We start from the raw sequence: 23,627 nt of genomic DNA on the forward strand, positions 1-23,627 counted from the left end.
TCAGAATTTAAATGCCAAAAGAGAACTAAATTTCATGAAAGTACACAGAGTGCGAAAAGGATAAAACGACCGAAGGTTTTCAAGGGGTCGTTTTTTTTTTTTTTATCGAAAATATAGCGATGACCTTTCTGAGTGGGAAAAATGAATTCAAGCTTGATGGAAGGATCTGTAAATGAGAAATTCCGCGATAGGTCTAGGACGCCCTGTCTAAAAATACCGGTATCCTCCTATGTCATTCCTTTTTTTCAAGTTGATCGACAAGTGCAGCTGCTCGAGGCACTTGGGCACTATTTCTAAATCGGATAATTCAATTATCACGCGTCGAACGAACGACACGCTTGACAATCTGAGAGTGAACTCGGAACTTTTGTAACAGATGAAATGTGTATCCTCCGTGTAACTCCGTTTAACGTTTTGCATGGCGTTTCTCACGTTCAATTGATGTGAACAGAGTGTCCCAGACCCAGTGAGCTATCTCTCGTTCGGTTCTGACGTTTGTTCAAAAGGCGTTCCCCACGATTCTCGAGTCGACGCGTCGTACGGGGGACGGAAATATCCGCGTCGTTCTCTTCTCGATCCCTCCGTGCATTACGCGTTCTAGATGCGACACGACCGTACGACGTGTTGCGTAACTACGGAGATTAGGTGAGAGACGTGATGAGAAACGAATTTAGGGTTCTTCGAACTCGAGCGGCGCGAAAACTTTCGCGGACACGTCAATGATCGCGCAGGGCGTACGATTGGCCGCCACGATCTGCATGAACGGGGGGAAATTATGGCGTTATTATGTACGTTTTACAGGAAACAAGACTGAAGCGAGTCGACAACTTGCGCGCAGTCACAAGTGAAGGGCCGGGGGAGACAACAAGTGCGTGATAGAGACGAGTGCGATATGTGTATAGGTGCGATTGAAAACCCTCGAATCAAAGTCTGATATCGGGAGTCCAACATTTCTTTTTAAAAATCTTGCGAAAAAGAAAAAGATATGTGCAATTTAATTTGTAGTGGCGCACGTAATGTACGTCAATATTTGACAAGTATAGATATTTGGTGTGGACGAAAAAATTAAAGTGGAAACCAAAAAGAAATTACTAAAATTTTCTGAATGTTTAAATATTATTCCTTTTTTTTTTAATTCCAACAAAGTTTATTAACAATTAAATTACAAAAAAAATTAGAAAATGTATATATTGTAACCCCAAGGGAACAATAAATTTTATTATTTTCTCAAGAAAAGAATTAGAAAGAAAAGGATTTAATTTAAATAAATCTAAATAAATTGTTAATTTGACATGTGAATTAAATTGTACAGCTATATAGATTACACTATAAAGGTATCTCATAAACTGCAACTGATCACTTGCTTGAATATAAAATTTGATTGTAAATTCGTACTAGATATTAATTAGCTTTATTATGATAAAATTATAATTTGTATGAAATTATGTATCATTTATACATGGAATTTATTGGAAAAATTTTTCTTTTTTTATTTATTTTTTTTATACGTGTGCAAGCATTATTATAAAGACACTATATCGTTTGATAGCATTAAGAGAAATTAAATCTTAATAAAACCTTTTTGAAATATGAACTTATTTGTTATGTTTAACAAAAATAGGAATTTCAAAAGTCGAAAATGCGAGTTGAAGAAACATGACAGAGAAATAACAATTGTAAATAGTAGCTCTTAAGTTCAGACTCTGATTAGAGGATCTCTAGGGGGTGATATTTATAGTCCGATTTTATATTTAAGATCGTCCTAAGTCTGGTCTCAGACAGTCTGAAGATTCCATCCAGCCAATGGAACGACCGTATACTATCTTAAAATACTTAAGACGATCTTTAATTTAAGATTGGATTATGAATATCGCTCTAAGTGCGATATCACATGATGACAGGACCGAATCTGACGATGCACAGATGCAGGAGTCAAGAGACGGGGAGGACGTACCAAAATCATGAGTCTCGTGGCGAATTCGATGGAGTAAACCGCAAATGAATGGAAAAGGTTGCGAAGAGAGAGAAAGAGAGAGAAAGAGAAAGACAGTGCTTCTGATCGAGTAAACTGAACTGATGGAAAAGTGACGTTACATTGTTTCCTTTTTGTAATGAAACGGCAAACTTGCGCCGTGTTTCCTGCGGTTTGATAGCATTCGTGCGTTCCCGATCGAATTCGCCGTCGAGTAGAGATACTCATACACAAATAGGGACATGTGATACTAATCAAAGTGATACTAATCACGCATCAAAGGGTTTTGTTCGACTAATCGCCCAGGCCGTGCTACTATAGACATTAACGTAACTAGACCAATGTGGCGAGTATGACCTCTGCACCGAGTATATTTCGAAGAGATGACTCGTATGTTAACCGTTCGTCGTTCGTGACTTCTGCGTCGTGACTTCTCAAAAATTCTGCTTCTTATGACTTCGGTAAATTTATCAAAAAAGGTGCTCAAAATTCTATCTTGCACATTCATATAACGACCATAATCGTTAAATTATCGATGCGAGTTTTAAGTTAGCGTCCTAATGTTCGCGTCGAAGGTCCTGTCTGCTTCATTAATTTACATACGCCGATGCGTTTTAAGTGAATTTTAAATTAATTCATCTGGATATCGCTGTACGTACGAAGATCGAGAAAACCAGACAAAGAAAAAGATGTGCCGTTGTGAATCATCTGGGCACAGATAACGGGGGGAAAAAAGAATCTTCGATCTTCGGATCACAACTCTCGAAGGTGAATCGCGGGAAGCTCTTTTCCAAATAGAGATATATTTACAGACAAATCTTCCCGGAGATCTACTTTTCTCGTTCGCGGTCAGATAAGCCGTCCATTACATATTTCTGTGTGCCGCTCCAAAATCAGGACCATCCTGGAATTGCCGGAACCGCGACCTATTCGGATGATTCGGCAACAGCCATTCCGACGGTTCTCGCTTCGGGCAATCCCGGGATAACTGTCATTCCTAGCTCGAACTACGGCATGTACAGGGTGTAATCAGAAAATCCAACGGTATGACCCTTACGTAATCCTTGAAGTAAATCTTTCGTTCGAATTTAAGCTTATGGCTCGGAACGTGCGCGGATATCAAAACTGAGAGAGTTTCGTCAAACAAGATAACGGCATGCCATCGTTTATCGGCACTCAGCAGTCATCCCTTTGCGTTACGCGTATCTTCCCGCTGTGTATCCCTCTCGTCGTAATACACGATCATCGAGTAACGATTTTAATGTATCCGTGTATAATAACGACGATATGTATTGCGAGAATCCCCGATATACCGACAATACAGATAACGATCTCGCCTCGTTATCAGGAATGCTGCGATTCCCGAATTATTGACGAATTATTGCTGCAATTAATTGCATTTACCGGGAATCTATCCAAAGATACTTCTTTTCAGGTATACTTTAACAAGCCTTTGAAATTAAACTAATGTTCTAGCCATTTAAATAATCGCGCTCTATAACGGGAAAGCTAATTAGTTCCGTATTAATTAAGTATTAACCCTGCTGTTCCATTTGATCTATTTTTACCTATTTTCATCTTTAAGATGTGACACCTCTGTAAGTATTGCACCTAACATTTTAAAGATTCGTAACTCGATATTTCGTTTAATAAATATGCACCTATGAAACTCAAGAGAAATTGTATTCTATATAAAAACTAACTTGTATAAAATATAGAGATTTAAATTAAACTATAAAGATCTAAATTAAAATATAGAATATATGAAAGTACTAAACAGCAAACAAGGGCGTCGACAACTTTACTACGTAAAGTTAAGACGGCAGCAACCGCGATTCGAGGATTTCTTACATCGATCCGAGAAAAATAAGCAAAGTCGCGCTTCTGACGATGCCGCGCTCAATTGTAAATTTGCAACTGTGAAATCGTTATCCCGGAAACACATCGTGTGCACTCGGTAACAGGCGTTACTCGTTCTCTCAATCGCACAACTCGGTACGCTTACGTATATTTTACCTATTTAAAAATACGCACGCGCACGTGCGCGCATAAAACGCGTCGAATTCGTTCGCTTCGTACTAAATTGCGCACACGACAAACATGGTATAAAAAACTAGGCACAATACAAGCCAATGAGAAATCCAAATGGGACTTTCTATTGCTTCGCTCGAGTCGGACTCCTTCCTAAAGTTTTTCAAACCGCACGTTTCTTTCATCGGGAGGCAGCCTTCTTCTCCCGTAAATTTGCCCGCTATAAAGCCGATCTCTCTCTCTCTCTCTCTCTCTCTCTCTCTCTCTTTCTCTCTCTCTCTTTCTCTCTCAAAACCACCGATCTACGGGTAACGAATAATTGCGAGCGATAAAAGTATACACGTGTACCAGTCATATTAGCTTCAAATAGAAATTTTACTGAACGAGCGAAGGAAAAGAAGAGAAAGAAAAACAGGAAGAATCAAACTCCTCCGAAAACAGCCGAAACGCGTTTCTACCTGCGATCTTCCTCTCGCAATAAGTATCGGCGGTAAATAACAAGTCGCCCAGTAACAATCTTAATGCGGGGCATAGATCTCCCGGCCTGATCTCGCGGATGTGTTTGTCGCTAGGCGAATAAGTCTCGCGGATTAATGATTAGACGACGCTTAAGGTTCCCACTTAAAATCAGAGAGCTTAGCGACTACTACTCGGTTGGTCCATAGAGCCAACGTCTATTAACGAGTAACAGGTGCTCCTCTCCCTCGTCGAGGGTAATTCCATACACGGAGGATATATCAGGGGATGCACCTGCCATTAGAAGCGCGGTGCACCACGTTTTACGTATCTACGTTGAGCAACTTTTACTCCTCCTTTCTAATTCGCGTGCGCGAAGCAAACCGCGGCGAAATCATATAGCCCATATAGGGATCCGCGTTGTCGTTGCTGTTCGGAATTCAATTCGAACAATGGAAACAATCGGCCCCGGACGACCTTACGTAATTCCGCGTTTCGTTTCCCTCGTTTCCCCCTCGAGGGGATCGCCGTCTCGAGCGACCCGCCGCTCGCGATTGATTGTCCTGGATCCTGGATGAATTCAAGGTTGCGCGACCGTGTAAAACGTCGTACATTTGCGACGCCGTGATTTAGCGCTATTTTAACCCTTTAACGTTGTTGTACCGTGTTGCACGATTATTACGTTGCCGTGCTAGTTATAATTGTATAACAAAGCTACGTTAAATTTTGTAGGAGAAAAGAATGTTACGTTATTCGTTCAAAATACTCGCACAATTTCCCTTAGCAATGTCGGAGGTATTTCGTGCGAGAAACAAAACGAGGGTACGGGCTGATTAAAGGGTTAAAAATGATAATCGCGATGACGCGGCTCTTCCTTGAGTCACAATTATCTTCGAAAATCCTACGTCGCTCCTTCGATCTCTATGCCTTATTAACATTATTAATTATTAGGATACAACGTGTCGCGCGTAATGGTTGTCGTTCTCCGAGTCGCGCGCGGGCACGTCGATCGCGATAAGTTAAGATACTCCTCGCTTCCCGTGTGTTATGCATGAATATTACTCGCTAAAATATATTCATCTCTACGAGGGGACGGGGACCAGAGGGGTTCTATCGTAATATCAAAGTAAACCGGGTCTCTAAAACGCGTAACAAACCGTATCTTTATCCTTAACGATAATTATGCTACATTCTTCGCGCAGCTTTTGATCATTCAGCCTCGGGCGTTCCAGCTCGGAACGACGGACGTCCTCTTTGTCTCGTCTGTCCAGTTTTCGTCGCCGTTGGTACCCTCGTCGTCGTTCATACCCGTATAATTCCCGATTCACGATTGCCACTCGGCGCGATATATTGCCGGGCAAGTCGTGGTCGTTGAATCGTCGTCGTCAAGATCGCGGAAGGCTAGGCTAAGTCGTCGATTCGTTCGCGAGATCCGTTCCTCATTTGATCTTGGTTTGCGTGATAGTCGAGAGTGCCAACGCACGACTACGAAGTCTGTCAATTCTAAGGTGCGTTCAATTCCACACGAACTTTGCAAATCCTGCTAGTTTGAGCCCGGGTGAGCGCAATCGATCGCGCTCAATTCTATACTTAGCGTCGCTCGTCGACGCTGCGTCAACGCTGCTGCCGCCGACGCTCGTCCTTCGTCTCGGACATCTCGTCGTCCTCGTCGTCCTCCACGTCCAAACTTTGGCCCTCCATCAGCAGCGGCGGCGGAATGTTCGCCACGTCGAAGCTGGAATCGGTGCTGGACACTATGTGGCCGTCCTTGACCTCGAGATCGACCACCACGCGGTGTCGCCTCTTGGCGTTCTGCTGTCGCTTCCGGCGGAAGGCCCGCTGACCCCGATCGGGCGTGTGCGCCGGGCTGTCCATGCTCGAGGACGTGTCACCCTCGCTCTGCGGGCTGCGGTTGGACGAGGAAGGCATCGTCTTCGTTCTGATCTGCGTTCTGATCGGCATAGGCGGGCTCGACGTGGTCGACTCGCCGCTCAGACTCGTCGTGGAGTAGTACGGGGTCGACTTCGCTCGGATCGGCACCATCACGGGTCGCACGGTGGATCGCGTGCCCTGATGTCTGCCCGCCTCGTGCGGACTCGGCTCCGAGAAGCCGCGATCAAACTTGCTCGGCGACCTCGTCGACGGTTTCTCCCGTTCCGGGACGTCTCTTCGTTCCTCGGACGACCAATCGTCGTCCGCTATCCGCGCTTGTAATGTTAGATCGGCGTACTTCTCGTGCATATCTTCTGAACTGTCCCCGCGGCGAACCTCCATCCGCACTTTGTCGCTACTGGAATACTTCATTGCGGGCACGTTGTCGTACAACTGATCCTCCTCGTCCTCCTCGGGGATCGGCAACGCCGTGTCGTCAACGCAGAGTGTATCCTCATCCGGGACCATTTGGAAGTCATCGTCGTCGATGGCCTCGTCGTACTCGTTTCGAAGAGTGATACGAGGCGGCGAGATGTCGGTGAATTCCTGGGGATAAGCCCCTTGCTGCTCGTCGTCGTATCGACGTAGGCGATGGTGCTCGTCAAACTGGTTCTCGATAAATCGCCGCGCCTCATCGAACTCGTCATCCTGCGTTCGAGATTGACGTAGGTCATCGTCATTCTTGACGGGCGTCTCGGTCTGCAAAGTCTCGTGCTGTTCGATCGCGGAACCGGCGGCTTCGTCCTCGTGAAGAAACGAGGCGGTAGCTGTCGCGGGCGGAGAAGGCAGTGGTGGCGACATGGGTAACGGCAGCGAAGACGGGGACGGCGGAGACGGAAGGGAAGAAGTGTCAGCTGACTGGCACTTGGAGTTCGGTCTCATGCTGGTCGCGCTCCTCTCGGACGTCGTGGTGTCGCTCTGACTCTTGTCCGCAGCCGTCGTGGCGTAGTACTGTTGCGGTATCACCGTCGTACTACCCGACCAGTCCGAGATTGAGGCGCCGAGCTCCGCCAGCGAATTATCGTCAGACTTTGTGCCGGAGTACTGGCAAAACTGGCGCACGGTGTTATTCGAGCTGGACCACTCGGACATAGACAGGCCCATCGACGTGTCTTCACTGTGTGACGAGCCGGTTATGTACGAATTCGACTTCGGTTTTACTGCGATCTTGACCGTGCCGTCGGCCGTCGTTGCGGACGTCGAGCTTTGCCCGTCCTCCAAAAGGGTCGAATGCAGATCGTCGTGCAGCGTCCTGTTCTCGTCGCTGGAGTCGCTGTCTTGGTCCGCATGGACGGGCGTGTCCGTGCTGTCTGTAACGGTCACTTTGACGGCTTCCTCCGGTTTGATTTCCATGTAGAATGTCTCCACGTGACTCACTATCGGTGTTTCAAAAACGGGTGAACTGGGCGGCGACGGCCAGTCTTCGGAACTTTGCAATTGCAATCGCGAACGCCTGGTCGTTCGCGGCGACTTCGTGTCATCCTCGTGCGCGCCGACCACGTCAATGGGGATGTCTGGTAGCTCGGAAGAGGTCCTGCGATCGTCGGAAACGGATGGTAACGCCGTACCGGACGGAGGATCCGATGATAGAGACGGCTGATGATCGCTCGACATCAAAGACTCGTCGTCGAGGCTCGGTGACCTCGAGCTGGGCTTAAACGAATCCTCCAAGTCGCTTCTGTCTTGTTCCGACGTTGTCGATCGTTCGGATATTCTCGACAACGTGCGCGAAAGCGAAAATGCGCCGTAGTTAGCTAATATTTCGGGACCAATGATAAAGGTGCCAGGAAAGTCCGCTAAGTCCTCTTGGTAACTGTCTTCGTTCTGACCGTTGCTGTCTTCAGACTGTGATTCACGCTGCACGTTGTTTTCGTCCTGAGGCACCCAGCCGTCCTCGAGACTGGAACTACCGGAGCTTCCTTGTGGGAATGATTTCCACGTGACGCTCATTTCCTGCTTCGGAGGATGTTGCGAGCCACTGCTGTTGTCGTCGTCCATAGAACCGCTGTCTCGGGCGCCTTCCATCATGGCGATCTCCCGACGGTCTATTATGGGTTGTATCTGGCCGATCCCTAGCGGCCGGGCGATGGAACACGAACTGGAGTCCGGGTCTTCTCTGTCCGGTGTCCAGGTGTTGGTCTCCTCACTTCTCGAGCGTTCGGTGCTTAGTCTAAGTTTTCTATCGATGGAGAGACGATTGCTGTCCGCGATTTCCGCAGCCTCTCTGGCCGGTTCATCTTCCGGTAATTCTTCCGCCGTTTCTTCATCTTCTCTTTTCATCTCTAGATATTCCGGCGTCAACTCGACTTCGACCAACGTCTTCTCGTCCATCTTATCGACACCGTAGTCCGGTGAACTTAATTCGCTGTCCACGCCTCGCGTCTGTACTTGCGTATCGAGCGCGTCGAGAGTATCCTCGCTCGTATCGAGGGAATCCAGCCGCTTGTGGCTTTCCTCTTCGTCTCGCTCGTCGATTTCCACTCGCACTTCCGCTATCTCTTCCTCTTCCTCCTCCGGATTCACGTCGTCGTCGGAACATTCTTCGATGGATATTTGTATCGGCGACTTGACCATATCTGGAGGATCGTCCTGATCGTAACAATGCAAGAAGAACATGTCATTCTCTCGAGCCGCGCTTATGGTTACGTCAGGCACATCATCTCTCTCAGACGGACTTCTCGAACCATCGACACGAAAATCATGTGGGCGAGAAGGAGATTTCGTTGATGCAGTTTCGCTATCGGAAACTTCGCTCGGCGATTCTGTCTGTTTCTGTTTACAGACGACTTCTGTGCTAGCGCTCTTCACGAAAATCGTAGAGACTGCCGATTGATCTTGATCCAACTGAGCATCTCTTGACGTACCAGCGTTCGCATCGAAACTCTCCTTAGAAACTTCCTGCTCAGCACCGGAATCTGTAGAACTTTGATCGATGAATTTTGTCGCTTCTTCTATTTTAGCGCTCTCCGTGACTTTCGGCATTTGCGTTTCGTTAATGGAACTCACAAACGGAATTCGGCCATTTTCTTGTCCCTGTTCGTAAGCTATCGAATCGGCGCCAGGGACAATCTCGTTACATTCTGTCAGCGGCGACTCTAGATACTGTCCCGAAGTCTCGGTAACGGACAGAGAATCCGTGCATATCTCCGGTATGGTCGTGTGATCGGTACTGTCGGATTTGTGATTCGGGGAGGCCTCCATCTGAACCGAAAGCACCTTCGATACCGTGCTCGCGCCTTGAGCAGCCTCTTCGGCGGCGTTCTCTTGATCCTCCAATGTCTCCGACACGTCCACTGTGTCATCCTTGCTGGAGAACGCGTTCGCCGGTGGTAGTCTGTGCACGGAGATCACCGCGGCGTCCAGAGATTTCGCGCGCCGCTGAGCAGTAGGCGACTGCGTCGCACCTTGACGCTGGAGAGCGCCAATTCCGCTACCTTCTGAAAGACCAAGACGCGCGCGAGCGAACAGTATCGGCGTCTGTCCCGGTTTACGTAAGACCAAGGGAGATTCGGTTAAGTCCTGAGCAAGCGCCGTTTTCTTTACGCTGTCCTTCGTTGGTTCCTTGCCTGGCTCTTTACCTGACTCTTTGCCTGATTCCTTGACTGCTCCCTTGGACTCGTCGACTGTTACGGCTCGTTTAGTATCCACTGGCTGATCAATCACCACGTCAGGTTTAACGCACGGCTTTTCCTTTTCCTGTTTAGGCTGCTTCGATTCAGCAGCAGTTTCATCACTAGTCGCCTCCACTTTCAAGGCCACTTTCCCGCGTACCGTTTTCGAGTCCTGTTTTGACGCTGCGTCCTTAGCCGCAGCAGATTTGCCTTCGACGGCTGCTTTGGCGGCAGCTTTGAGTCTTTTCGGTGAGATTTTTTCTACTGAATCTTTCTTCTCCGTACTTCCCAAGCTCTTCGATATTCCCAACGATTTCGGTCTTGACTTCTCGGACTTTATCGCGCCTTTAATCAGCTCGTCGTCGACGGATGCGGATTTCGCGCGAGTACTCTTCGTTTCTTCCTTCTCATCCTTCGACGTTGAAAACGGCTTGTCGGGCAATCTGGTTACAGATTTCGATCTGCCCTTCTGTACAATGCTTATTTCCGGCGCCACATCAGTCGAATCTATTATTATGATCTCCTGTGGCATCTCGCCGAGCTTTAATTTGGATTTGTCAATTTTTGTACTCGCCGATGGCGAACGTGACTCCTTCGATGCGCTCTTTTTTAACGGTGGTTTGTCGCCCTCTAATGATTTTGATTGTTTTTTGAAATCTTTTTTCGGCTCGGACTTCACCTTCTTCACCCTCTTCGGAGAGACATCTTGCACGAAGTGTTTATTCTCGACTTCCGGTGAGAGCAAGGTATCGATCGGAGCCTTCTCTTCCGCCAGCGATAAAGACTTCGATCTTATCGGTTCCGCGTGCGGTCTCAGCAAGAAAGGAACGAACTCAGGAACTTTAAGACTATCCAATTCTAAAGTAGGTTTCACAGGCACTTCGTCCAAAGGCAAATCGGCGACTGGATCCACGAAATCATCAAATCCTGTATCAATGATCTTCGGCCTCGATATCCTTGTGGCGGAATTTTTATTAACTTCCGAAAATTTCGATTCTATTCTCTCTAAAATACGTTTCGTTTTTTCGGGAATACTTGGCTTCTCTAACGTCTTCGGTTTTTCCGGAATCGGTGGTTTCTCTGATTTGATTTCCATTGTAGCCGGTATGTGAACTTGAGCTATTACAGACTGTACGTTCTCTCTCTTTTGATCATCGTCCGACAACTCGTCGACGGCTCGTTTCGGGGAACGGTCCCGTTCCTTCACCGTCTGTTCGACGTTTCTGATTTGGTCACCTATCGTTCTCTCTTCAGCCTGTCCGCTAGGAGGAATTTCAGGTAATGGTATCTTCTCAATGCTATCTTGCTTCTCTAAACTATCGTCCGGTGCTTTTAAACTATCTATCTCTATTTTTGCCTTGCGTTCTAAATTCTGCTTCATTTCCATGCCAACGATATCGGCAAAATTCAGGGCAGCTTTTATTTTAGCGTCCGCTGTTTTCGCAACATTAGTGGGACTTCTGGGCGCTCCGTCGACAGATTTCTTCTTCTGTATCACAGAGACGATAGTCACGCTAGAATCAGTCGGCGATTTTTTAGGCGAGCGTTTTTCGATGGCCGAGATAATGGTGACATTCGGCTCCACTGGCGACAATTTCGAAGGTTTCTTGTCCAAACTCGATGACTTCTTGCACGTGTAATCCTCGATGATAACTTCGGCTCTGTTCCTATCTAACGAGCCGCCCTTTGGCGAGAATTTCTCAGGAGAATGGGTCTTCGTTTTCGAGGGGCTCTTCTTAATAGGCGACAAACTGCAAACGATGCTCTTCAGATCAGTGGGTGAGAGTTTCGATGTTGGACTCAGAATACTCCTCGGCTTATCCGAAGGGCTTAATATCGATTTCGGTCTTGCGGCGGTAACCGCGCCGCTCTTCGATTTATCCGGAGATAGTTTATTACCGGCCTTGTCTATCGAAGAAAGCTTGGTCAGATCGAAGTACGGGAGATCCGTTACCATCTTTAGCGGTAACTTCGGTAAATCCTTGGCGAGACTCTTGACATTCTTCGAAGTTTTGCTGCTATCCGACTCGGATTTTTCGTCGGACGCCGTGCCGTTCATGACGTGCCTTTTGTGCAACGTGTACGGGATATCGACATTGGTTTTTTGCATCGCCGCACTGTCCGAGAACGGTTCCTCGTCGCCGGAATCGGCTGGTGTCAGGTCTATGGATTTCTGATGCATCAGTATGTGCCGCTTGCTGTTGGATCCCAGTCTCTGCCGCGCCGGATTCGGATCGCTCTTCGTGCGCTCCACCGGCACGTGTCCGGGCAACGCGGTCTCCTCGAAACCCAGCACAACGCCGCCAACAACCTTCGGCTCGTACTCAGAGAATACGGTTTTCGACTTCAAATTCTCCATCTCGTGCGGGACGCCGATAACTGTTTCCGTACGGGATTCGATAGACAATTTCGCCTGTCGTTCGCGCTCCCGTCTCTCGTCATCCTTTCGCGCTTTCTCCAAACTTCTCCAGTCGTCGCGTTCCCGCGGTTTCTCTTCCGACTTGGCTTTCTCGGACTTGCTCCTACTCTTCTTCTGATCCTTATGCTCCATTCTCTCGATATTCTTCCTACGTTCTACGCTGTCAAAGTCCAGGCACTCGAGACTCCTTCCCTCCCGCGACTCCAAACGTCCCAAGTATTTTCGCTCACGCGAGTCCAGTTTCTCCAGGCTCTTACGCTCGGCGCTCCTCGATTCGATCTTTCTCTCATGAGTTCGTTCCCTTTGTTCATAGCGCTCCAAGAATTTCAAACGTTCGATCGCTCGCGGATCGAAGTCGAACTTTTGAGAATCGAGTCTGTCCACGCTCATCCTTCGTTGTTCTTTCGGAGTCAACCGCTCGAACGGACTTCTGTTGTCGGAATCGTATCGTTCTAAAATATGCCGATCGTAGTCGATAGATGCGGCTCTGTTCTTCCTCGCTTCCCGAGAATCGATCCGCTCGATACTCCTCTCCCGGCGCTCCGAATGCCGATGATTGCTCCTCTCCTTGGGACTCTTTAAATGCTCCATGCTGCTGCGCAGCCCTTGAGAGTCTAAACGATCGACGCTCTTACCGCGCGATTCATAGAAATCATTGTAATAAAAGGCACTCTTCTCTCTCGAGTCTAGATGCTCGTAACTCCTCTCACGCACGTCGAGCCGCTCGATGCTTCTACGTAGCTCGCGCATATCGATCCGGTCTATACTGCGACGGCCGTGACTGTCCGATCTCCGCTCGCGCGAATCGAGCCGATCCACCGAACGACGTTCTCGCGAATCGCTTTTGTCTATTCGCCTCGAGTAATCCCGCTTTCGCTCCTCCCTCTCGACGCTTCTACGCTCCTTCGACAAGACTTTCTCGACCTTGACGTCAGAATCTCTCGATTTCCTATCTCTAGACTTATGCCCCCGACCTAGACTACCCGTCTCGACGTACAACCGCGGATGATCGTCTAAGCTGGCGATACTGCGCGCCCTGGTCGTCCTACCTTTTGCGTTATAATCTACCGTTTTGTTTCCATCAACCGGGCTTAGATCGTCGTCTATTCGCGATTTCGGACGCATAATACCCTCGTCTCGCAAGACCTCCGAGTCTACGTGAGTGATCTTGTACTTTGGCTTTAAATTCTTTAACTCATTCAGGACAGAAACCTTTTGCTTCTGCACCTGCATCACCACGGGATCTTTTCTGGCGGAGTCCTGATGCGGAATAGCCGTCTTAGACGGTTGTTCCATGGAATTGGCGTGTCTCGTTTCAAACTTGCGTTCTATCTGAGTGCCCGTTCGTTGTATCCTAGATTCGGTGATCACAAAATCGTCGTTCGCCTTGGATACAGCTGAGTACCGATCGATGGACTTAGTTTTAGAGTTCTTGAGATCAGTGAACGCGGATCTGTATTGTTGTTTTTCCGAAGGTTTTAACGATCTGTGCTTGACGAAGGAATCGGTTTCCGAGTCCATTTGGAACATCTCGTGCTCGATTCCTTCGTCGCTCTGATCGGATATTGGTTCGTGCTCGTCATGCGGACTAGAATACGATTCCGGATATTCGAATTCATGCTCGCGTTCTAAAAGCTCGTAAGAATCGTGTGAGAGATCGTCGTGCGACAGATCTCCAGCGGGACCCGATTCCTCATGGCCCGATTCGGTAGACAACGACGACGTTCCCGGGTAGGAACTGCTATAGACACGCTCGGGGACAGAATCGTGATCTAGAGAAGGTAATTTCGAACTAGCGGCGCTATACGAACGATTACTCTCGTCGTAACGTGTTACGGGGTTATCTAGCTCACCCTGGGAGGCTAATTGAAATGGATCTAACGGAAGGTCCGCGGCGACCTTGTCGTCCCGCGGCCGCGCCTTACCGGAGTCCTCGAAACTAGAAGCGTACAACTCGCGACAACTAGCCGACCGTTGCCAAGGGTATCTGGGCAGAGGTCGTGGTGGTGGGAATTCTGGGGGACTGCTGTTAGAGGGGCTGATACGACCTGTTGATGAAATCCGTTGCTGGTTGGTAGCATGTGTCTGCCGCTGTGCTGGGACCTGGCTGGGGGTGGCTGGCGAATGGACGTCGATAGAGGTAAGCGTCCGAAACGATGTAGCTGTGTCTTCTCGACGGTGAATCGTCCCTCCCATCGAGGCACTCGTCACAGTCGTCGGAGAATCCAGTGTCATCGAACCGCATGACAGAGACAGAGCTGGGGTTGCCAGGGCTGGAAAAATCGTATCGCGTGACATAAATTCTCTTTCTTCTAACATCCCTGATGTGTAATATTATGAAATTTTTATATGTGACTCTTGTGCGATCACGCCTCTGCCGTGTTAATTATTCTAATGGATATTTAATTAGCAAAATAACTACTGCGAAAATGAATTTGTCACGCGTGTAAACGCACGACACTTGCTTCTTTTCATACTTCGAATAACATAAAGGAATGTTAGTAAATTAATACACAATATTAGTAGTAAACTAGTGTTAACGGTTTTATATTATTCTGCTATAGTAATCAATAATATTATTATATTATTCTAATACAATAATCAGTATACACTATATAATATATTATTATCTAAATCGTGTAGTGATATAAACATTATATTTTATATTTCTTTTCAAAACTGTTAATATTGCTTTTCACAAAATATCAAAAGCTAATTAATATTTAATTATTTAATTCTTTATGTACAATTAATGTAATCTCAAAATAATCTTTTCAATTTTAAGTCCTAACTATACATATGTACATTTCGGAAATCCTTTCAATGTGTCAACGAGATATAATCATAATCATAATCACAAATATATATAATTGACATTTTCTTACGTTATAATTTTTACATACACGCGCGCTTGCGCTTGCACGCGCGCACATACACGCACACACACATGATTTTTATGAACATAATAAACTTTAAGCACAAAACGTCCGTTTAAAAACAATCTATTTAAGATATACGCTATTCTACTCTACTATTACAATACTTTAGTTATGATACGGTGAAAAGAAATGAGGCTAGAAACAGGTGGACAGAAATAGATAGCCAAAGGGCGGAGAAATTAAAAATAAAGCGTTTGTTGTGGAGGTTGGTGTCGGTCATGGTACATACCAGGATCGCCGAGGGGCAGGAGGGGGTGGGCAGAGATGCTGGAGCTGCCCATAAGGGAGCTGCTTGGAGTGGCCCCACGATAGCCTCCCCCCTCCGAGCCCTGCAATGCCCTACCACCGCTAGTCTGCCGGAACGAATTGGACCTGCGAGCAAGAGAGAGTCAAGTTCAGCATCAGACTTAGGCTGTCAAATGCCAAGCCTGTGTTTGGAACTAGCTTATCCCTTCTTTCTTTCTTTCGTTATTGTCAACGATCGTTAGTAAGAAAAAAGAAAAGGAAAAAAAAAAGAACGCTTCTCGACTAACTCGACGCTACGATGCAAGGAATTATGCACATGATATTGATTTTCCTACCAATCCACATCTTGAAATACGATGCGATAAACAAAAGTAGATTACTTCTGATACGATACACGGTCAATACCGCCGTTAAATGATTTTTCACTGCAATGTAGTATGTTATTGTCGACACGCGTAGAGCTAGCTTTTATATTTTTAATTATACAATATAACAAGATAAAAATGTCACTTATAAAATTAACAAATGTGCTGCTAACTATGTATATACATATTTACTAATTATACTTAATAAATAAGTATATATAAAATTAGTAAATCATCACGGGCTGTGTAACATGTCGCGAGTGCAACGGAGAATTGTGTATTATCACTGAATTTGGGAATAGTGAAAAGACAGCCATTATTTTCAATAGAATTTGAAATTGTAAAAATAGGCTGTCCTGCTCTCAAAAATGCCATATGGAATATACTTTATAGAAACATTAATTAATATAGAAATCTTTATTCGCGCGTTCGCAAATAGCCATACGTGCAGTAATTATATGAAACACAAGAGGAATATCTTGCGTGTTCCAAAGCACAAATAAATACAAAGAAATGTGCACTTTTAAAATAAATATACCTAATGTCATATTTAGACTTCAATGCATTCAGCTTTTACAATTGTATATAATTGTTCACGGATAATCAAAGATTCATGTAAAATTTGATTATTTCACGATTATTGCTCTCGAGATGAAAAAAGGCCCGAAGAGATAAAATATAAAAATATTTAAAATCGTCTTAATGCACAGAGATCTTTTTTAGCAAGTCTGATATGTAGTAATGTATGAACGATTCTAACTTGTTTACAAGCAAATTTAATGTTACGCGTATTTTATATAAATCTTTTTACATCAATTGATGTTTCAATGTATAAAGGCGTTTCTCAACCGTGCATCGATATCGCACAGCAAATGAATATTTGCCGGCGGTATATACAAGAACAGCTTATTTTGTTTCTTCAACTGTATCATATAATAGACTATCTTTTATTTTAGAGAACAATCTACTGCTATGGACAAATATCTTGTTGGATATAACTGTTAGGGCAGTGAAATGTGGTACTTTGCTGTGTATTATTAGATACAACAATATAAATAATTAGTGATCACGCTATTGAGAGAGGGTACACTCATCATTCGGGTTTATCGTGCCTGATGGTGAGCCTGACTCCCCGCCACCCCTGTCCGAGCAGGCAACACTGACAAACGGAAATATAAAAATGGATATGATAAAACAGTTTCCGCTATAGAAATTGGAAACGTTTTTAATACACATACGAATAATCGACTTGTATCCCGGTAAAAGCAAGACCGTGCCACCTCCTATCTTACTCACAAGTTTTGGTGCGTTTGTTAATAAAAATCTCAATGGTACGAATCAACATTAGGAGAACAGTACGTGGTCTGCATGCACTACCTACGTATTACATGGGTATCCAAAAACTCTTTTAATTATTCAACAACTCCTCGATTTCTTAGAGAAACTTACCTTTGAAATGTCTGCCTCTTCACGTAATTATCTCGAACAAATTCAACAATTTGTTTCTGGGTTTTGCCGCTATACCTGGTGATATATAAATGCACAACAATGTAGACAGAGAGATATCTTGATATTATAATTATCCAAATTTAACCTTTAGAAAACGGGCAAGTTTTTTCATGACTTTGTATGATTTTTATTTATAACTTCCATATATGTGCTAAAGTGTTATACTACGAAAAATAAGCGACCCCCGTGGAGCCTAAAAATAGACTTCCCGTCCTCTACACAGATTAAAATACTATATATATATATTTTTTAAGTTTATGTACAATCACAATTTTAACATAATATTTTCAAATATATAAGACATTTATCTCTAATATATTTAAAAACGTGAAAATTAGACGTTATATAACTTTCTTTAATAAATATAGTAACATTCTTGGAGCTAATTTGTCATACCTAAACGACGATCCACGGCTAAGCACTCTAGTTTTCTGCCTTACGACTCTCTTAACTACAGAGCAACGGAAGAAGCCATGGTTTTCTACACACTTTTTCCAAAAGTTTTTACACTCATTACGTCCCTCAAAGAAAAATTCGACTGTATCCTTATAATACCCCTATAGATAACAAAAAAGTAACATGAATACGTGATCATCAAAAATATGTTATATTTAAGTGCTCATTAATTAATACTTTATTTAATGCAAAAATAATTGTTTTCAAGATTTCAAGTGCTAAAGATATTTTAAATACTCACATAACCCTCGGGATGTAATTTGATTAAAAAACGTTTTCGTTTGAAACTGATTTTTCTGATTTTGGCCCAACTAAATGTATTTATCTTAGTATAATTTTGAAAGACTACAATGCCCATATGCGCCACTGCGAGATTTAGTGGAACATTTTCATGATCCTAGTATAAAAAGAAACAAAAATATGAAGATATTTTATATAGCTACACAAGATTTGTAATGCCAGATATATGAGATAAGAGAACAAATCTTTTAATATCGCCTACCTTAGCTGGATGCATTTTCATTCCATACAATTCGCAACGTCGAGCTGTTTCTAAGAGATTGAGATCTGCCTCCGCAGGAGATTGACCCCTATTAACATTAAAATGATATATGCATGTATGCCCGACATTAATAGAAAATTACTTATCTAATGAAGTATGATATATAGTTCTTACGCATGTTTCTTGTGATTCTCCATAATACGTCGTTCTAACTCTTGATCCTGATGAGGCACAAATTTGAATGTTGATAAATATGTATGATCTGGATAATCTTCTATCACATAATCCCCACATTCCGCTACAAATAAGAAAACAGATGAAAATATTAATTTGTTAGGCTGTGTTAAGCTTAGATTTAAAATTAATAGTAATAGAAACAACATTATAATTACCTTGAACAATATAACTAGCCATCAATGCTGCTGTGTTATCATTGCATTGCAGTAAACCTTGAGCTAAATCCCGTTTGATTTGTTGACAGAATAAATATCGTGTAAACTCCTCTTCAAGCTGTGCAGGATCTGGCGTATAAAATTTAACACAGAACCTCAGTAGCGGATCAATAAGAGACAAACCAACTTGTCTGCACACTGGCTTCTCCAAATCCAACCAATACTGTAAATGTCAAGATTTCTTTAATTTTATTGTTCATTAAAAAACGTTATTTACATTAAGAGTCACATCTTACTTTTGTGAAATTTGGTTCTTGATATTCAAGACCAAAATAATCCGCTTCTAAAAGATGCAATTGCTTACAAACTTGCTCGAACAACACTTTACCCAGTGCCTTAGCCTGAAATTTTCAAATAATAAGATTTATACAATGTGATATTATACTATTATAAGCTTTGACAACAACTAATTGATAACAACTTGAATTATAAAATGTCGGCATCTCTTTATCTGTGTTATGTTTTTATAAATAATTGTCACACAAAATATGTCAATCAAAAATATGTCAAAGTCATATGATCGAAAGCTGTAAATGTGCAGAATGATCTTATTGTACTTCCACTATAAAAAATTAAGACGCTAGAATAAAATTAATCTCTGAAGAAGTAAGCAACACGTTGCAAGCATTGTAAATAAATAATCAATAAATGAGTGTATACATATTTCACACACATTCAAGGAGATCCCCCATTTGATACATTATATGCTCCAATAGCTCATTCTTCTGGAAATATATGCACTATACAACATGTATAGCGAGTGCCTTGCCAATATAAAAATACACAATATTATAAGCTAATAAAAATTTTTTAATATAAATAACTAAATATTGCATTTATCAAGATCAATTCTAAGGTTCTTTTGAAAGTTTTCAGAAGATTGTTTATCTATGCCTCAGCATATGGATATAATAACATTTTATAAAAGCACACCTCATATTTTTTGGAAAAAAAAATGTAATTTTTAAAAATGTTTAAAAAATGTTAAATGATATAACAAGAAAGTGAAAATCTCGTGTATCGGAATTTTACGTTAAATCGCTTTAGGGAGAAGATTCTAAGGAGCTTTGTAATCAATGACTCTTGACCTGGATAGATGAAGTAAATAGTTTAACATGCCTATGTAGCAGAATATAGGATGATGGAACTAATGCATATGCAGACTTTTTGACTACGTAAAAGATATAACGAACGATCACGAGTTCAACTTACAAACACTGAAAAAAAAGAAGTGTCAAATCAACACTTATATACTTGTATATACGCAAGAATATATAATCTTTTGAAATGAGATTATATTACATTAAACGAAGAAAACTTGCTTGAACGAAGACGTTTATTTAGTTAAACAAAGTTTTATATAGTTCAATCAAGAAAAAAAAAGTTGAAATTCTTATAAAAAGATTATATATTCTTGCGTATATACAAGTACATCAGTGTCGATTTGACGCTTCTTTTTTTTCTGTGTAAAAGTAATGATAGCAAATATGTTAAATAATATATATACATTACGAAGATTAGATTATATTAAAGGGAGAGATACGAGCTCTCTCTCGGATTAGATTATTTAATAGCATTTTAATACATAGATAAAATACACGCGGGCGCGTAGCGCGGATACGTATCAGCTTACGCTCGCGAATGGGATAAATAGGGGACTGCACATCCAATTGCTGTATAATGTCGAATTATGAAGATACAATAAGAGATTCAAGCATCATTCAACGTCACTTTACAACACCGTTTATTCCAGCGATAGTCTCTGTGTAGGGCACGAGAAGTCATCTTTACAAGTAGTAAGGACGGCAAACAAAACATTTTCACGTACAGTTTGCACATTTTTATATAAATAATGCACAGGAAGGTCTCAGACTAAAAAACATTGTTACGCCACGTAAAGAGCAAGAGGGTAGAATATTCTTAACTTACATTTATTTATGGATTCTATCGTGACCTTAGACAAAAACTCTTGTGTTTTTTTTTCCATAAAGAGTACTTTAAGAAGCGACTTCGAAACTTTATTAGCGAAAGAACATTGAATTTCGTTGGAATCATGATAAATGAGATCCGTTGTGCAATTTTCTCCGCGTGCCTTAGCGCGTAATTGTCGCGAGCAGTTTTGAAACGCAGGAGGATATCATTTGAGGGTGAAATAAGGTATCCTTTACCTGCACTTGAAACATCGTGATAGAATCATCCAACATCTGTACACGAACTGCCAGCATCTTTCCAGCTTTTCGCGGTGTTGCGGGAGGTGTCCTACTACCTCCGTCCACACCAGCCGGCGTCGAATGACTGTGAGGCATTTTCGAGCCGGCGCCCTTCATACCAAAACTGTCTATATCATTCATCATACTGTCATTTGTTCTGCCTCACGGAGCAATCGTTTAATGCGTATTTTCTTAAGAGGGACAATCAATATGTTTATATTATGTCATCATCTGTAACGAGAGAATTATAACAGATAAGGGATTACGTTTAAATATTTTATGGTGAAAAAAAAAGATTAAGCCAGTAAAAGAATTATTCTACATTTCTACAATATTCAAGTTTTCTACTGTGAAAAAAAAAATACTGATTGTGAGATGATAAGAATGACGAACTTAAGTGAGCTCGTTGGCGATCAGATAACTTAAATATGTAAACAGGAAATGGGTAATCGTAAGAGACGTAGCAGGATCATGCGTGTTAAAAGAGGCCGAAATGTGATGGGATATTTAAAGGACAGAAGAAGCAAAGCGTGTTCTTTCCTCAATTTTTCTCAGTTTTATGGAGTAATCGTTCAACGCGTATTTTCTTAAAAGGGACAATCGATACATCTATATATTATGCCGTCGTCTGTAACGAGAGAGTTACGGCAGATAAGAGATTACGTTCAGATTAGATGTTTCACGGTGAACAAAATTAAGCCAGAAAAATAATTAATCTACAATGTAGAATTGTAAACAAACAAAAAACACCGAGACGATAAGAATGACAAACTTAAGTGAGTTTGTTGGAATCAGAAAACTGAATTACGTAAGCAGGATATGAGTAATCGTAGGAGGCTATACAACAGCAGAGTCACGCGTGTCGAAAAAGCGAAAATACAATGGGATATTTGAAGAATAGAAGCCAGCGCGCGCGTGCTTTCTCCAATATTTCTCCGGTATCGAGACAGCGCGGCTGTCTCTCGTCCCGCGACTCGCACAGTTTTCCAGGTAAAGGGAGACACGTAAGAGAGACTCGCGTGAAAGGACGGAAGCCAATTTTACTCCGAGTCCCGCGAAGCGGAGCACACGAGAGCGAGAGAGCGTCTTTCGTTCTTTATTCCCGACGCGCTGCTCCACTTTCGGCTGTCAACCGTACTTACGCGCGTCTCTTTAAAAAGATCGACGCATCGATTCATTCTGAACGACACGGGAGGGGGGGGAAGGGAACACGCGGAGTCGCGGATACGCGCGAGACGGGATTACGTACTCCGGAAACAGATCCGTTCCCCGCCGTCGGCTCTGCCCGATCCCCTCGCGACGAAGCGACGGTACCGTGTTTACATAACGCGCGACGACGAGAGATATTGTAAATCACGCGGGAGATTCTCCCGTCGCGTCCTCGCGCGATTAAACCACGACGACGATCGTCCGACAGGGGATCCCGAGCGAGCGAGCCAGCCGGGATTAGGGCACGAGAGAGGGACGGAAAGGGCCGGGAGACGCTCTTCTCGCTATCTCCGGCCGACGGCGACGTCGTGACGAGGGCTCGAGGACGAGAGAGAGAGAGAGTAGAAGAGGAGGATGCGTGCCTCGCGATGCGTGCACGCGCTCGTTTCCCCGCGCTTCGTTACCCTGCCGCTGCCCCTCGTCCCGCGCGCGTTTATGGGCGCGCACACACACCGCCGCCCGCGCACGTCCGTCCCCCGCGTATACGACGCATACGTGCGTGGTCGTAATTGCGAGTTCCTTGGCGCGGCGTATTCCGAAAATGGAAGCCGACAGGTCCGCCGTCGTCGACGTCGTCGTCGCGAAGGAGGCTTCCGAGACGCCCTTCGCGCGCGCTCCGCGAGAAACTCAGACGCCTAATGTAATATATATTTATCGTGAGAATAAGCGGCGGAGGGAAGACAGGGAGAGACAGAATTGACAGAAAGAGAGAGTGAGAAAGAGAAGAGGATAAGATTGGCAGATTGGCTGGGCGATTTATTTGTACGTACGTCCGCCGGGCCGTCGCTGGGGCGCTCCGCTGCCAGCACGCCTCGACACGCGTCAACCAGAGTTCATTGATCACTGAGACACCACACCGCTGGTCAGACAGCGTCCGCCGGCCGCTTCCGTTGACCGCTACCGTGCCTTCCTCGCGGAGGCGGAGGCGGCGGAGATGACGACGACGACGATGGGAGGAAACGCAACGATCGCGTCGTCGTTAATAATGGGCGGCGATGCCGCTCGCCGATCTCGCGGCGCCGCCCGACGTCGTAGGTGCGGCGATGTGTGCGCGACGATGCTCGACCATCGAGCGCGTACCAGAGCCCCGAATCAGAACCATCACGTACACACACGCACACACGTATGCATAGAGGGAGATATATGCATATATCTCAGCACACGTACACACACACACACACACACACACACGCCCGCGACCGCGTACACTAGCGAGAGTAGCGAGACGATGGACGACCGATGTCTGGAGTCTCTTCGCCTAATAGACACGATTTACACGATATGCGCAGTAGTGCTCGAGGATGGGCATCGCCGTTAC

The 23,627-nt window shown here is 44.3% G+C and overlaps 1 protein-coding gene across 2 annotated transcripts; it reads right to left on the minus strand.

Moving 5' to 3' along the window:
* Positions 1–54: 54 nt before the first annotated feature.
* LOC139825209 (uncharacterized) lies at positions 55–23,592 on the minus strand. Of its 2 annotated transcripts, none has more exons than XM_071797751.1 (11): positions 23,080–23,592; positions 21,059–21,331; positions 19,127–19,231; positions 18,831–19,053; positions 18,613–18,736; positions 18,439–18,526; positions 18,178–18,333; positions 17,877–18,037; positions 17,421–17,495; positions 15,590–15,732; positions 55–14,694 (listed from the first exon to the last, which is right to left on the minus strand). In XM_071797751.1, the coding sequence occupies exons 2-11, from the start codon at positions 21,242–21,244 to the stop codon at positions 6,074–6,076; spliced, it is 9,882 nt and encodes a 3,293-aa protein (XP_071653852.1). In that variant the 5' UTR covers positions 21,245–21,331; positions 23,080–23,592; the 3' UTR covers positions 55–6,073. The 2 variants fall into 2 exon arrangements, with proteins under 2 accessions (XP_071653852.1, XP_071653853.1); XM_071797752.1 differs by lacking the exon at positions 23,080–23,592 and adding an exon at positions 21,981–22,227.
* Between the last annotated feature and the right edge of the window lie 35 nt (positions 23,593–23,627).

Source organism: Temnothorax longispinosus, chromosome 2, assembly GCF_030848805.1.
Source record: "Temnothorax longispinosus isolate EJ_2023e chromosome 2, Tlon_JGU_v1, whole genome shotgun sequence".
NCBI classification, from domain to species: Eukaryota; Metazoa; Arthropoda; class Insecta; order Hymenoptera; family Formicidae; genus Temnothorax; species Temnothorax longispinosus.

Bases quoted from the DNA above. Each gene is read 5' to 3' on its own strand.
- LOC139825209 (XM_071797751.1), bottom strand. From the start codon at position 21,244: ATGATGAATGATATAGACAGTTTTGGTATGAAGGGCGCCGGCTCGAAA. The intron at 19,054-19,126 runs GTAAGATGTGAC...TGACATTTACAG, and splicing joins AAGAACCAAATTTCACAAAA to TATTGGTTGGATTTGGAGAA. The intron at 18,038-18,177 runs GTGAGTATTTAA...TGTTATCTATAG, and splicing joins AATTACATCCCGAGGGTTAT to GGGTATTATAAGGATACAGT.